At 42.0% G+C, this 16,475-nt stretch overlaps 1 protein-coding gene across 10 annotated transcripts in view; it reads left to right on the top strand.

The window, feature by feature from the left end:
• Positions 1-16,475, top strand: part of NEBL (nebulette) — a 142,454-nt gene that overhangs the window by 78,175 nt on the left and 47,804 nt on the right. For 8 of the 10 annotated variants that reach the window (XM_033165657.1, XM_033165659.1, XM_033165658.1 and 5 more), the window contains exons 1-5: positions 4,290-4,576; positions 4,665-4,736; positions 6,533-6,637; positions 9,243-9,353; positions 15,161-15,271. The exons of the other annotated variants lie outside the window; for them this stretch is intronic. In XM_033165657.1, coding sequence (XP_033021548.1) covers positions 4,505-4,576; positions 4,665-4,736; positions 6,533-6,637; positions 9,243-9,353; positions 15,161-15,271 — 471 coding nt within the window. In that variant the 5' untranslated portion in view covers positions 4,290-4,504. Of the gene's footprint in view, positions 1-4,289; positions 4,577-4,664; positions 4,737-6,532; positions 6,638-9,242; positions 9,354-15,160; positions 15,272-16,475 lie in introns of those variants that run through there. 10 annotated transcript variants of the gene reach the window in all.

Here is a 16,475-nt window from a genome sequence, read left to right as displayed (position 1 = left end):
CAGAATGGAAAGCAATAGTAGAACAGCTTAAAACCATTGGGTTCTTTGGCTGACTTTGGTAGCCTACTGTACCAGTCTTGGCAGATGTCCTTAGATTGCTACTAGGTTGTCATGAGAAAGACCAGGGTGGGGGTGGGAATGGAAAGAAAAGAGACAGGTAGTGCCATTTTGAGGATTCCCCCCTCTCTCTTTGATCTGTTGCATTTGATGTCTACATTTTTTTAATCTCTCATTACTAAGTAACCAGATATATGTCAATTTCATGCAGTAGTAAATAGGTGATGGAGGGTCACCAGACTTGTTACCTTGTTCAGAGATGTTCTTGGCCTCAGACCATTCATAATCTTCACTTGGCATTATGGCGGCCTATCACAAAATAGGCACAGCCAAGCACCAGACAAGTGCTGGTTCCCTTGGCCTGAAAGCGAGATGAGCGCCACATCTCATAGTCACCTTTGACTGGACTTAAAAGTCCAGGGATCCTTTACCTTTTACCCTTAGAAAAAATAGGAGCTGAAGGGCATTTTGAAAAGCCATATCTGCACTGGCTCTTCTACCAAAGTTCCTTTATAACCAAAACAGCCAATTTACCGGTAATCAATGAAAACTCATGATTTAGATCCCATTCAGGATGAAGACAAAAAGCATGCTAACCCTCTAGCCAATCGGAGCTCTGCTCCCATGAAGGGTGACAATCCAAAGCCTTGTGTGCTTCTTCACAGAAGTGGGACAGTGAATGGGCTATGTCAGCAGCCTGCATAGATAATGCCCTAGGGCAGGAGTCTGGATTTCGTAGCCCCAATTCCATTTTTGAAACTGAAGTATTGTAAGACATGTACAGTGTGATGTTTCATGAGACACTGGGCGGATAGTCCCAAGGCTTCATAGAGATGCAAGTTCCCAATAGGAACTCAGGAGCAGAGGAAGCTGCCTTATACTGCGTCAGACCACTTGGTCTGTCTAGTTCCAGATTTAATTTGGAAATTTTGATGCATATTATCTCTTGAGCTTACACTGTGTGTTCCTGAACTATGCAGCGCAAAAGCCTGTTTCTATTTAAGTGTTCATAATTCCGCCCCTCCCAATGAATTGTGAAACCTAAAGTTTCATATGGTTCGATCAAGGAGTGCCAGCAAAGCAAAGCAAAGCAAAGCAAAGCAAAGCAAAGCAAAGCAAAGCAAAGCAAAGCAAAGCAAAGCAAAGCAAAGCATTCTATGTAGCAAATGAGAATATTCTGGGTATACAACCTTTTTTTTACTGGCATTAAATTGTCACTTAGATCCTAAAATATGCTAACTGTACTCACAGAGCTGCTGCAGCTGCATGTGTTGGAATGTAGTATGGCAACTGTAAAATAGATATTTGACAATGTGTAGGCAGAATTATGTTTTTCAGAAGGTTGTAGGAAAGAGCCATATTTATCATCATCTCTCTGTTGTCAAGGTAACCATGTTTCCTTGTTGGGTAGCGTTCTTCGTAGGGAGCCTAACTTCCCTTTACCTAATTATTGCTAGCCATTACATTTTCAATTCATTTTATGTCAGTTCTCTGGAACGACATCCTTGTTTCTCTCCAGGGTTAGGGTCGGCCTATCCTATGTGTTAGCATGTGGATTGTGCTGACAGCCTATAAAGCCATGTGGAGGAGATTTACAGCGAAAGGTAGGAAGGAGTGCGGTGCCGAACGTGTCCTTGAAACAGCCTCCCCCAGCCATTTCTCTCTCAATAAGTTTACTTATAGCCTTGGAGGTCTCACTAGGAGAGTAATAGCTGGGCAAGGCAATTTCAGGGGAGAAGCTCTGTTGGAGAAAGGATGTTAGGACAAGAACTGTGAGTGTCAGAACTGTGCTCGAATGTGATGAGCTGTAGAATTGTAGTCATCTGCCTAGGCAGTCAAGTACTCACAGAGCCTGGAATAGCCATACCTAGTGATGATACCATTGGGACCTTCTACCTGGGAATGGAGGAGAAATTTACCTAATTTGCAGTTTCCAAAATAATCTGCAGACTTAACCATAGCCATTGTTCAAAATTTCCACACTTCAGTTCTCTATAATACATAGTAATGTATATTAAAAATGCAAATTGTATGGTAAGGAGCTCATTTAAAAATGCATAGTTGAAAATAACATGCAAAAACGCATTATACTAAAAAAAACATTGCTTTGCAAAAGTGTGAATATTAGGAAAAAATGCATATCAAAACATTTAAAAGAGTTTTTATGAGGACTTAAAAATATCACAAGCTGTTGCAGAAATTATTCTAGACTTTCAGGCTGGAGTAATGAGAAACCAAGAAACTGAAAGTGATGTTTCCTAGGTCCTGGGCCAACACTTTAACTGCTATACCACAAGGCCTTTGCATTCCCTTCGTTTGGTTCAACTGGACTTGGACCCAAGCATCCCTTCCATCGGGGTATTCCTTGTATTCTGTCAGCAATTCAAACAGAGTACTGTCCTCTATAAAGTAGGGCACATAGCCACCTTGATAGGCTCTGGGAAGGTGTGTCAAGCACTTGAGCACACAGATGAGTACTCTGTGTCCTCTTGGAATGATATCTTCAGTGCGTCTAGAAAGCAAGAACAACCCCAGATAAGTAAACACAGGGAAATGAACCTTCAGCAAGTTCGTGTATGGGAAAGAGAGAGCAGGGAAAGTAGGACAAACTTCAGTGTATTTCTAGCTCGGCACTTAGGCACTTAGTCCATAACACCAACAAAGGGTACTGTAAATGCTGCCCTGGCTGGTATCCCAATGCATGCAGTATTATTGTACAATCAAAGTCATTCTGTAGAACCGCTTTAAAAAAAATTCTTCACAGTGTATTTTAGAAGGTTTTTAGTATGCTTTTACCATGTTGTAACTTTCACCTGTTAAGTCAACCAGGTTGCCTTCATTGAAAATGACAGTCTTCTTTTTGGGAAAATGTGTCAAAATGTAATTTAGTTTTACTGTAAACCCCCCCCCCCCCGGTATTTGAACCATACAGCTTTCTGGGAAATCTGTAGGAATAGCAGAAAGCTATGTTTGCTGTTTGTATGCAAGACACTCTTGTAATTAGCAGTGGGGGTTTGACATAGTTAGTCAATGGTCTCTGATCCCTGCTGAGCTGTGCACAGGATTCCTGGGGTCTTGGCCCTCAACCAGGGTCTGTGTTCCTTTGGAAAATTGAAGATGCGGCAGAGGCTGTTGTAGCTTTAAGAAATACGATTAACCCCCCCCCCCCACGTATTTACACCTATATTTAGATGGAGGGTGTCCAGATCTTACAGCATAGTCATCCCGAGGGGCTTGTTCCCCACAGCAGTAAAGTGGAGGAGCCCAAAGTACCTCTCCCAGCCAGACTGCAGCCAGACTGCCCAAGATACAGTATATACTTGAGTATGAGCCTAGTTTTTCAGCACATTTTTTGTGCTGAAAAAGCTGCCCTCGGTTTATACTCGAGTGAGGCGGGCGGTGGGGGGCGGTGAGAAAGAAGCCCTTTCTCTCCACTCGTGCCGCCTCTGCCCGCTCACCCCAGTCAACCATTCCTTAAGAAGTGTACAAGAACAGCGGTTCTTTACTCTCCCCAGGCAGCTTGTTCCATTCCTGAACTGCTCGCATAAATGCAAACTTGGCAAAGGAGGAAGAGGAAGGAGCAGCCCAAAGGGCTGCTTTCGGGCTGCTTGTTCCTCCTCCTCCTCCACAGCGGCAAAGGTGAATCGGCTTATACTTGAGTCAATAAGCTTTCCCAGGTTTTTGTAGGAAAATTAGGTGCCTCGGTTTATATTCAGGCCGGCTTATACTCGGGTATGTACTAGATACCTCCCTTTGTTCTCCCTTCTTCCCATCACACCTTGCTAAAGACACACTTTTCCTGTCACCTCCCCCACCCCACCCCAACCTCTTGTCTGCCCAGGCCCAAAATTCCTCTTAGATGGGTCATCAATAGCTTTTGTAATGCTAACACCACTATCCCAGATGAGGCACTGGCTCCAAACTGTATACTCCAAATACTCCCAATACACCAAATAATAAAAATAATACAGTTTATTAATTTCTAGGGTTTAGGGTGGCCCCCCCTCAAACCTATAACATTGTATTTTTGAGGTGTTGTTGCAAGTGTGTACTTGGATTCGCACGTGTACAACTAGCACTCGTGTATGTTCGCATACACACTCCTGAGAATTTTGTAATCCTACCAATTTTACAAAATTAAGCTGCAGACTTTTGTTTAAAGCTCAATATTCTCAAGTGCAGTTTTAGATATTTTAAGCTTGGTTGCAAGGAAGTATTAACTCTCTTTTTTTTAAGGTCACTATGGCAAGGACATCTGTGACGCCTTTCACTCCACTCATGCTGAATTGTTCAGATAAGACCCTTGAAGTACTGCCTAAATAAGGGAAAAACCATGGGGACGTTAAGCTCACTGTAGAAGCAGACCAGCATAGGCATTCAACAAGTTGTAGAGTGCAAGCTATTTTACCTTACTGAACTTTGCCGTTTTTCTAACTGAACGGAAGAAATGAGAATGCCGTTTCAAGAATCTAGGGAGAGTGGAAGTGAGGAGGAGGACGATGAGAACTCTGATGAAAAGGTGGGTGGTTCTGATACATTCTGTAAAGTGCTAGGGAATTCATTATGTGATTTGTACTCATTTTTGGCATGCCTTCTTTCATCTATAGGTGTTCCTTAAGCCTGTTATTGAGGATAGAAACATGGAACTTGCCAGAAGGTGCACTGAAATGATAAGTGATGTAAGTAAAGGTTCTTAGTAGTGTGTTAATTCCTTATTAAATTTTTGGTCATGTTTCAGCTAGACAAGATTTTAAAAGCACGCATCCAAGGCTCTGAGTAGAAATGAACCAATTTGTTCCTGAAAAATATGTATGCATATTTGTGAAAGGGTTAGCGGTTTCCCTTCAAAATGACGTTGTGAAACTGGCTTTAGCCGTTTTCAGTTTTCCCTTTTCTTTACAAAGTGTTCCAACGTTTCTAAGTTGTCAGTAGAAGCTTATTCAGAATACATTAACAAATTCTGATGGGGGTTTAAATAAGGCGGAGCCCAAATTTTATAGAAGTTGGCTTTAAAGTGGCATCATAAAGGTTGAATTTGAGCAATGAGTGACTCCTTTTCACAACAACTCTGAATGTTGTTTTCTGGGACATCATTGCTCAAATGGAGCTGGTATATTTAAGAGCAAATGAGTCTTGGCTTCAGGCATTCTTTTGGTGGGTTTGAGATAGAGAACTCCTCTTTGTCATGTCACTTGAGCCCCCCCCCCCCATACACTTCCTATTGAGACATGACTGGCTTCTTCATTGCAGTCTGTGCCATTTGGACTGTATATAGTTCTTTAGGAAGACTTTTGGGGCATTGCATTTATTATTATTATTGGTGTTCCTTCTTGGTGTTTTTACACCTTTGGTTTGGTTTTGATTATTTAAAATTTTTTCTGGTGTTGTATACTGTATGTGTTTACATTTTATAAGCCGCTCTGGATTTCTCTTTGAAAGAAAGGCAGAATTAAAATATTTTACAAAATAAATAAATGTCAGCACAACTGTGATTCCACTGCAGTAGCCATTGGTCATACCATAATCTCTCAGGTTCAGCACTACCATCTGTAAAAGCATGATAGCAATACTGACCTGCCTTGAGACAATATACCGATGCCATCTTGAACATATGAAAATTCTTAACTATGGGTGTATCATGGCCATAGTATTAGTTTTCCCTTGAGACCCACTAATTTCAGTGGTATGGTTGGTCACTTGCTTAACTGTCTTCTGTTCAAAACAACGAGACTTAATTGTGCTTAACTTTAACAGGATTGTGCCTTAAATTGGGTGGTGTTGCTGCTTTTATCACATACACAAAGTTGAAACTTGTCAGATCCACTGTGGATAATATGAAGCAAAATCACCATCCACGAAAAAGCTTCTTCTAGATCATTGATTTCTAAAGCTCTTTTCACTGGCTTAATGGAAGTCTGTTGGATTTCTGCCATTATGAGCATAGTGATGATAACTGAAATGTTTTAAGTGTCCTCATCTAGCCACTTTACATCTCTCTGATGTCCAGTTCCTAGCACTGATTCAAGCTTTGTGTTTCCTTTTCTGAATGAGGTACATATAAGCTAAAAGCATGGGATGCCTTTGCCCAGCAGCACTGTGGCCCATAGATTGCAGCAAAATACCTGGAAAGGTTTTACCCAGTATATTCTCTGTGTGATGGGCTAATGGGAAAAAGTGAAATTATAGGCGGAAGAACATTGTATGAGGGTGGAAATGGCATTGGTCAGGATCAACATAGTATGGGGGCCCCCCATAAGGGGCTTGAGGGGGAGGATTGACTACAGCAAACCCAAGTGTGGGTTCAGTATCTGCTTGGTTGGAATCTGCACCCTGGCCCCCCAGTGAGACCTTGCTTGCTTGGCTTACACTACAGTAAGGTTCAACACTGGCCGACACTTTATACATATGCACACACTAATACAGTATATTGTTTTCTGTTTCTCCTTTCCAATCCTATTCTTTTCTCCATTTACAGGTCCATTATAAAGGAGAATATGAAAAATCTAAAGGCAAGTGCATATTTGTACCTGACACCCCTCAGCTAAAGCATGTGAAAAACATCTCTGCCTTTATTTCTGAGGTAAGGCACAGAATACAGTATTTGGGAAATTTTTTGGCAATATGTACAGTCCCAGAGTGGCAATATTTACAGTTCCAGCAGTTCCACCCACTCCCAATTCAGACAGCAAGCTCTAGAAGGATACTATGGTTGATGGCATCAAAAGCCACTGAGGAAAATTACCGGTAACAGGGATACATATTCCTGCTTCTCTCCTGACAGAGGTCATCATACAGGGCAGTTTCCTCCAAGAGTGCCTGGATCTGGTCTGCAACCACCCGCTCAAGAACCTTGCCCAAGAAGGGGAGATTGGCAACTGGCCTGCAGAGTGTGGCCTGTCACTTGCATTGGACTGATCACATGCTGGGACAGCCTCATGGTGTCATGGTAGCTGTGAAGTCCTGAGCCACCCCAGAGCCAATTGCCTCAGCATGGATGTTGAAGTCCCCCAGAACAGGCAGTCTGGGGTCCTCAACACTGCTTCTCAGACCAGCTCTTGTCACCTCAGGTAGGGAGACTGCTGGGCAGTGAAGTGGGAGGTAAATGAGCAGAATCCCTCGTCTGTACTGATTGCTTAGTGCCAGGAACACACATTCTAGATCCCTCTCAACTGGGCAGAGAGCCTTGACAGAGCAATGACATTTCTGTGAGCCACAGCAACTCCTACCCCCTGATGCTCAAGTCTTCCCTGATGCTGCATTGAGCCTGTGCCACCCTGCTCACCCATCCAGGTCTCAGAGATACAGACCACATCGGCCCCCTCATCCACAGTCAGATCATGGATGAGGAAGATCTTATTCATAGTTGACTTGGCACTCAACAGCAGCAGCTGCAGACCAAAGGGCTGGCTGATAGGACAACCACAGAGCCCCAGATTGGAGGAGGGGCTGGCACATGGCAGTGTCACTAACTGCTTATCTGGCCTGCCCCACCTACCATACCATACCTCCCCTTACCCAGAATCACTGCAACTGCCCCCTCTCCTCCCAGGCACATGGATCAGTGTCCACCAAAGTTTATTCCACAATAAAGTACAGTTGTACTTTGGGTTACGTAAGCTTCGGGTTGCATACTTTTCGGGTTACGAACTCTGCTAACCTGGAAGCGCAACCTGAAGCACATGTGATTTGCGCATGCGCAGAATTATTTTCGCAGTCTGAGCATGCGCAGAAGCAGTTTTTCTTTTTTGGGGTTACGTACTTTTTGGGTTACATACAGCGACCCGGAACCAATTAAGTACGTAACCCGAGGTACCACTGTACAGTGGTCCCTCTGGTTGCGAACGGGATCCATTCCAGAGCCCCGTCCGCAACCTGAAAGGTCCGCAACCTGAAGTGTCGCATCTGTGCATGTGTGCAACGCGATTCGGCACTTCTGTGCATGCGCGTGACGTCATTTTACACATCTGCGCATACGCGAATTGCCAAACCCAGAAGTAACCCGTTCCGGTACTTCCGGCTTCGGCGCATTCATATCCCGTGACAAACGCAACCTGAAGCAATCATAACCAGAGGTACGACTGTAGTTAGTCTTTAATTGCTGCAACAGACTAACATGGCTGTTCCTCTGGAAACTGTCACTTTTATAGGACTCTTAATTCAAAAACACATTAGTGGAAATTGATATTGCATGATTTCAAGCAACATGCTAGAATTATTTTAGAATCAAAGTTTGGCTGAAAAATGGAATTGTTAGATTGTGCAAGAGAGTAATCTGTAAAGTGGATACAAATAGCAATTTTAATTTATTTAATATGTTATTGATGTACCAAGTATAAATCTGTTGTGTGCTAGCTCATAATACTTAGGTGCTTTGATCTATTTATAGATACTCAATATGTGTGTCATTCTGTGTTTTTATGTGTAGGCCTATATTCTTTAGGTCTTAACTGATTACAGATGCAAGTCAAATACTTCAACATTATTTGTTTTGGAAATGCAAGAAATATTTATGAACTATAGTGAACACACACACGCATGACAAAATTCCACAATATTCAGGGCAGAGTGTTTGGTTTTGCATAAAGGTTTTACATCAAATTATGTTCCAGACTTTGTGCACATTTGAGAATTCTGAATGGTTGTGAAATAAATGCTTTCACCTACATTCCCCTACATTCCCCTACATTCCCCTTTTTATTTATTTTAAAAATATGTTTATTTAATGTAGCAAACACAAGGAAAACAAGGAAAACAAAACTCTGGTGGACAACATGGAGCTTACATATGTAGGATATATCACATAGATTTCTTCAGTTGGGTTGGTCTGTAGAGGGTCAGTAAATAGAAACGAAGCAGAGTTGGTGAGCAGAGGCTGTCATGGAAGTTGGAAAACAAAAGGGAGCCTCTCCAGTGGAGCATATATGCTTAATATATATATATATTATTACATTAACTCTTTCAACTGGGTCTGCCACAAATTCTGTGAAGATAACTGCTTACCACAGACAAAAACTTTTAATGCTGCAATCAGAATCTCAAAGATATATCTATAAAGATTTGTCAGCAGAGATGGGCAAAATCTATTTCTATATACAGTCGTTGAAAGGCATAATGTTGAACCTTTTGTCCTAAATGTCTTTTTAATCTGCTTGAAATAATTGCTGCATTATTTCTCTTCCTTCTAGGCACAATACAAAGCAGGTGCAAAGAAAGACCTCTCCAACTCAATCTATCAGCAGATGCCGGCCACAATTGACAGCGTGTTCGCAAAAGAAGTTACGCAGCTTCAGAGCAAAGTAATTTTATATTAAAAAAATGTGTATACTGTATATTTAAGCAGCCTGGTCCATTTCCTGCTGGTACACATGCTTATGCACATGGAGGGAAGCACCCCCCTTTTAGGGTACTGTACTTGTTGGGGCCTTCTGCCTCAACTTGTTAGCTGTCAGTCATTCTATCCATTCCTTTCCATGCCTCCCATAAATGTGTAGAAGACCTGCTCCTCCCCAGATTCCCAGTGTACAAGTTACTCTATGATCCACCCTGAAGTGTTCTGTCTGCAACGATGTTAGTAACTGGTAAGACTGGCTAGTACTCCCACTTCAGGAATTCTCTGAACAGCCTCTACCAGCAGTTCCATGACAATGGTATAATGACACAGGACACAACATAGAACTTAGTGGCACCAATGCACCCATACCACAGGGTGGAGTAAACATTTCCCAGCACCACTTTCTGGATTCTTACACACAGATAGGAACAAAACCATTGCAGTTTGATTCCTCCAGTTCCCAATCCAGACAGAAGACCCAGAAGGTCCACCATGATCAATGGTACTGGAAGCTGATATGAGATCCAGAAGAATCAGCAAGGTTGCACATTCCTGACTATCACCTGGTATAAAGTTTCAGTCAGCCAGGGTGAGCAAGGCAGTTTCTGCCTCAAACCTGCTTCATAAGCCAGATCAAAGTAGTTCTGGACAATTAATGTTTGAAGCTAGGCTGCCACTCCACACATTTGAGCACCTAACCCAGAAAAGGGAAATTATACAATTTGTTTGGGTTCAAAGATGTGTTTTTCACATGAGCCATCTCACTGCTGTCTCATTTGAGGTGCCAAGAAGGAACAACCATACTCTTTTTTTAAAATATAAACAAGACTTTTCATACTCATTCTTTATTATATGTATGTTATTCAGGAAGAGTAACCTTAAAAATCTCAATCAAGAATAAATTGTTTTAAGAAAGGCAGCTACGATTTTTTCCCAAGGGAGAAAAACATTCTCTGTTAGCGATACTGCTTGAAATCTGGCAACATTCGAAAAATAGACTTTGATTTGTACACCTTAAGTATCCACAAGCAGGCAGAAACAGGAAATTGCAATCACGGTTGTGAGAAACAGATGTATAATAAACAGCTTATAACAATCTAGATCAGCACAGTAACAGGTAAATGTGTAATCAATACAGTCTCTTAAAATTGCTGGTTGCAAAGAGTTAAGAGTTTAAGTGAGCTTTCTATTGTGATAGCAGTAAATTACAGAATGTTTTAAAATAACATACTTAGTTTGATTTATAAATGAGATTAACATAATTTATCTGGCTGTCAATGCATTTCTTTTCTGGCCTTGTTCCAAAACAGCATAGCATACAGTTTTATATAGTACACCCCCCGCCCCCGCTTCAGTGATACAACAGAACAGATACAATAAAAAACTGACTATAAGATTAAAATAAAGTTTGTTAGTGCAGCTCTGTCTTGTTGATGTTCCTCGTATAAAACATATTCCTAAATAATTAAATAATGAAACTGCTATTAAAACATTTATTCTGAAACACACATCCTTTTTTTTAAAAAGAGGACATACATAATATATATTAGATGTAGCATGAAAATGTAAAACCTGCAGACACATTTATTTCCCATTTGTAACATAAATCATTGCATTCTGCTGCAAAAGCTAGGGAAAGTGGAATAATTTCCTCTTGTCGAGTTTCCCAAAAACTATGCCTGCAAGGAAAATGAAAGGGGAGATGGTGGTTTTTACAGCAGAGCTGAGATTTGTCCCTTCCCAAACCACCCTCATCTAGAATCGCATCTTCCAAAAGTGCAGCGTTCGTGCACAGACAAGTTTGACATATGCTGGAGGGAATGAAATGATAATATTTATATTCTGCTCCCTTTTGCTTTCCTTGCCTTTTCTCTATATTTATTGTGGCTCCGGTGTCCTCAACGACTTACAGTACTGTCACAGAAGATGGAAAGAACATTATATTGCTCAGTGACTAATTTGATGTTTGTTTGTTTTTTAAAAATGTTGCTTGTGACCAAGAGGCAGGGGTGGGGGGAAGCCATGACCCCCATACACACTGCCCAGGCTTGTGCCCCAGGGAGGTTACTTTGGTGCTGCTAACACAGCTGTTTGACTTCACCCCTGGCAGTGCTGTCAAGTATCCTGTTTTCCCCGGGATTCTCCCTTATTTCAAGCAGTTTCCCGCTGCTCTCCCTTATTTTTTATTTCCCTTAAATTTCCCATTTTTAATGGAAGCAGATCCTCCCCTGCTCACCTACTTGGAGAGAAAAGCCTCAGCCCTCAAAGCAAGTGGGAGCCGTTTCCCATGCTTACAGGGGGGTGTATTCCTCCCCCTGCATCAGCCTCTATCTGTTGCCGCCGAGCCCCTCAGCCGGCCAATAGCGTTAGCTGGCGGGTGGAGCCTGGCTGCCTTTGAGCAGCTGCTGCTTCCTGTCCTGTTTTGATGGGATCAGACAAGAAGACGATGGGGCTCCATTGTGCGAAGCACATGGCTGCCCTCCTCTTTGCTCCACTCCGAGCCCAAGCCCACTTGGAGTTTACATTGCTGCTCCGCCCACTTTTGCTTCTGGCTCCACCCACCACTGACATGTGACTGTCCCCGGAATAGTTGAGACTGCTGATCCCTTATTTTCAAATCCGAAACTTGACAGCTATGACCCCTGGAGAAGCACTCCATTGTCTCTCAAGCCAGACGGATGCCAGCAATAACAACCAACAATAGTACAGAGAAGTACCTCTTTTAAAGTGCGCTTTGAAGGAGGAAGAAAACAACTTATGAATCGCCCCATTTTGCCTTGTTATTTGGCCAGTGTGCATACCCATCAGCTATACCCTCAAGTCTGGCAACATCTACAAATTTGATGATCACCTCACCCAATTTCCTTTACCCAAGTCCTTTATTAAGAAGTTAACACAACACTGGGCCCAGGACAGAACCCTGCTACAGCCTACTTGCCTCACTTTCAGTATCGCCTGCCAACTAACTACAAATCTTCCCAAGAGTCTAGCTAACATTTTAGCAGCTTAGTCGCTACTAAGTTGACCCTAATAGACTATGTGGAAAGAGAATACCAGAGAGCCAAAAACAGATTGCTGAGAGAAAGCAGAAGACCTTCTGTCTATAAAAATAATTAGGAAGAGAAAAGGTAATCAGCTGTAGCAAAACAGCAGAGGGGTCAAGGAGGATGAGGATATGTACGAGATCATCGAATGTGGCACTGAAGAGATTAATCAGCAATTAGCCTAACTAGCATTACTGTTTATTCATTAGAAGAAGTAAACAAATTTCTGAGCACCAAAATAGCAGTGAGGATTCTAGCTGACTTGGATATGAAAAAGAGATTTTGCAAACCAACATTTCTTCCTTCAAGAGGATTACTGGGCACCCATTTTCTATGGTTTTTTTTGCCTATTATGTCTGTATACTGTCAAAACAGTATCAGAATAAATAACATCATATTTTGGAGCATTGTGATATGGTAGTTAACAGATAGTTAGGTCCTTTGTTTTTCTGGAAAACAAGGAAACGGATTTCCAGGTTTCCTGCTCTCCTCACAGTATTTTAAAAATATCACAATGAAAGACAAACTGCTTGAAATAAATGAATGAGGAAATGATGGGGGGGGGGGAACCAGGACAAAGGTTTTGATTCACATACATTCCATCACTTTGACAGAAAATTCCAAGGCTTGTTCCTTATCGGGGAAACAAAATGACCCAAGGAAAATAGAAAATTAGAGCATGTCAACAGACTGTTCAATTTTCTTTATAGCTAACATTTCTTCAAGCTCTTGGCAAATATGCTTGAAGTAATGTTTCTGAAAATGATGAATTGTGGAAATCCTATGTTCTACATTCAAGATTGAGGAAAGAGTGGTGGTATAGCTGTGTAATGCATTTTTGGAATAAACAGAACTTTCAACTTTCTTGAATATGTATTAAATATTATGGCATACCAACTAATTAAAAGCACATATTCACATCTATAAATGTTGGCTCAGTAAATCTGATTGGACACAGCTTACATTCAGTTTGGATTCAAAATGAGATTGGGGTGAATCTGAACCACTTTATGAAGTTCTTGAGCTATGTGCTAAATTAAAGTTCAGAAATAAGATCCTATTAAAGCTCATTCCTTGGCAATATCGTAAGTTCTGTTTGCAGTTTCTCAATAGTATTGTTTATCTTGCTGCACCCATCCATGAAATTCTTTTGCAGTGGCCTTGGCCATGTCTGAAATTAATTATGTGGACCAAGCAGTTTTGATATCAAAACTGTGGGGCTCTTACGGATGTGCATTATTTTGAAAATAAACAGCTAGAACCTTTGCTGTATGGAGATTTTAAAAAGTCAATATTTAAAATGATGGTACTCAGAATCTCACATTTGTTTTGTTCCAGTATTATCTTTGTGTAGTGAAGAGAGAAATCAGACCCTCCTTTTACTGATCTGCTGTAAACTTGCTTGCTTTAATCTGCATTGATCTTTACCAGTTGCAAATCCTTTTTTTGGCTAATATGTTTTCAAATCTTCTTGCAATCTTTGCTATTAGGTTACACACCACTTGAGTGCCTGTATTCCAAGAGCTCCTTGTAAAATGCCTGTTGATTGAGGACCGTATTGCCAAGAATAGAAACCTAGTTGGTTTGAATCCAAAGCTTCCCTTTTTCCAACAGAAGGAGGAACTAACCTGGTGTGGTGTTTTTGTGCCTACACCCACCCACACACCATTTCAGTTCACTGTACCTGATATCTCTTATATGCGGCCAGTTTTATGAAAGATATATAGATAAATGTAATAGCCAAAGTACCGGTAATAAAAATACAGCCATTCAAAACTTAGTGATGGTTTCATTTTCCTTCTAAATTAATTAATTAGCTGAAGGTTTCCACTCTTCCCCACTTCCTGAAAGATAAGGGGGAGCAGTAGTACAGCAACTTGTTTATTTTCTAACCCTGTAATTCAACTATTTAAAAGTGATTAGCAAATAATTATTAACAGTATTTCAGCGTTACATTAGAAAACAACATAGGGACAACTCTGCCTGGGGCAACAAACAATCTGCATGCTTTGGTCCCTTTCCAAAGCCCACTGCAGTCTTTTGCATGCATTGGGTTCAGTGAAGATGACTGAAGAGATTTCAGAATGTATCTTCTTGGTTTGAAGTTTTTCTTTGTGGTTTCTATCCTGCCTTAAGGATACAAATGCTACCAATGGAGACTTTTAAGTAAAAGCAAAGGACAATACCCAAACATAAAAACTAATCAGGATCCTTCCCACAGGGTAGCTGGCTTGAATGTATCCCAACAGTTTATTCTGGTATTTCAAAGGACAGTTAAATTGCTTTTTGCCTTGCTTTTCATTTTTTCAATGCAAAATTAAATATTCTAATTTTGATCTCTTTTATTCAGTGAGTACTGACTGGTCAGCTTGGTTCAATGGACAGGATATTGGGTGTAGACTTGGGTTTAAATGTCTACTTTTACCTGTAAGCATGCAGTCTTTGACTACATCACTCTTGTCGCACATTTTCATACCTACCATAATTGTAAAATGTAGGTTATAGTTCGTTTCTTAACAAATTGTCAAGGCAAATGATTACTTGAGCATTATGAGATATTTTTGATAAGAGAGAGAGAGAGAGAGAGTCTGGTTCTTTGCATCTTCATAGTTTAGGTTTATGAAAAGGCATGACAGGAAAAAATAAAAATGGTGTAAGAAAAGAAACCCTGATTGACCTTCCTTCATATCCTGCATGATACATATCATATAAAATGTACCATTTACAGGTTCTCTACAAGCAAAAACATGTTGCTGAAAAGGGTACATCAAGTTATGCGCATATGAAGGAGCCTCCAGATGTTAAGCATGCCATGGAAGTCAGTAAACACCAAAGTAATGTGAGTATTTTCTGCTGTTAATTTGTGGTGTTCCTGTGTTTGCCTGAAATGGTTTGAGAATTTAATCATACAACGATTTAAGGGAAATATTTGCTAGTTATAGGAAATACTTTGTATGAAAACCGTGAGTGAGGTACAGATATTGGGGATACATAGGAATAGGAATCATGGAATAAAGGATGAGAGATTTGCTCTTCCACTTGAGACTCCACACCACGCCCCATCATCACATTCAGGATTCAAAGGGATTAATTGTGATCGCTCGCACTATGTGAGGCTGTGTCCCCTGACTTAAGAGAGAAACGGGAGAGGGGCAGAGAGGCTAAGGAGGGAGGGAGACAAGGCATAGGAATAGACCAGGGGTCTGCAAACTTTTTCAGCTGTGGGCCGGTCCATTGTCCCTCAGACCTTGCGGGGGGTGGACTTTTTTTTTTTTAAAGAATGAATTCCTATGCCCCACAAATAACCCAGAGATGCATTTTAAACAAAAGGACACATTCTACTCATGTAAAAACACGCTGATTCCCGGACTGTCCGTGGGCTGGATTTAGAAGGCGATTGGGCCAGATCTGGCCCCCAGGCCTTAGTTTGCCTACCCATGGAATAGACACGAGCAGGTTATTTGTGTGTTGTGGGTGATTTTTTTGTGAATGTGTTTGTTCTTTTAGCAAGATGCAGGGAGTGAGAGGAATGGAAAGTGTGAGTGACATTCATTTCACAGGGCTTCATGGTGACAAGGGGAAGACTGGAGAAAACTAAAACAATGTCTCAGGCAGGGGCGTTCTTAGCCCCTTGGCTGCCGGGGGCGGGAAGCCAAGAGACACCCCTGGGGGGCGGGGCGTGCGTGCGTCATGACGTCATGACGCATGCGACGCCCTGCCCCCGGGGGTGCCGGGCGAGGGATTCAGGAGTCTTAGCGCGCTGCAAAAAACTCCTGAAGAAGCCTCCGCCCGGCGGCAGCACCCCTTCTTGCCGCGGCTGCTCGTGCCTGCGGGAGCAGCCGCTGCAAGAAGGGGTGCTGGGCGGCGGATTCAGGAGTCTTTGCGCACTGCAAAGACTCCTGAAGAAGCCTCCGCCCGGCGGCAGCTCCCCTTCTTGCCGCGGCTGCTCGTGCCTGCGGGAGCAGCCGCTGCAAGAAGGGGTGCTGGGCGGCGGATTCAGGAGTCTTTGCACGCTGCTAAATCTGCCGCCCGGGCTCCCTTGG

The sequence above is a fragment of the Lacerta agilis genome, chromosome 12 (assembly GCF_009819535.1).
Source record: "Lacerta agilis isolate rLacAgi1 chromosome 12, rLacAgi1.pri, whole genome shotgun sequence".
NCBI lineage: Eukaryota > Metazoa > Chordata > Lepidosauria > Squamata > Lacertidae > Lacerta > Lacerta agilis.
The sequence above is the reverse complement of the archived record's forward strand: the minus strand, read 5'-3'. Positions and strand labels throughout refer to the sequence as shown.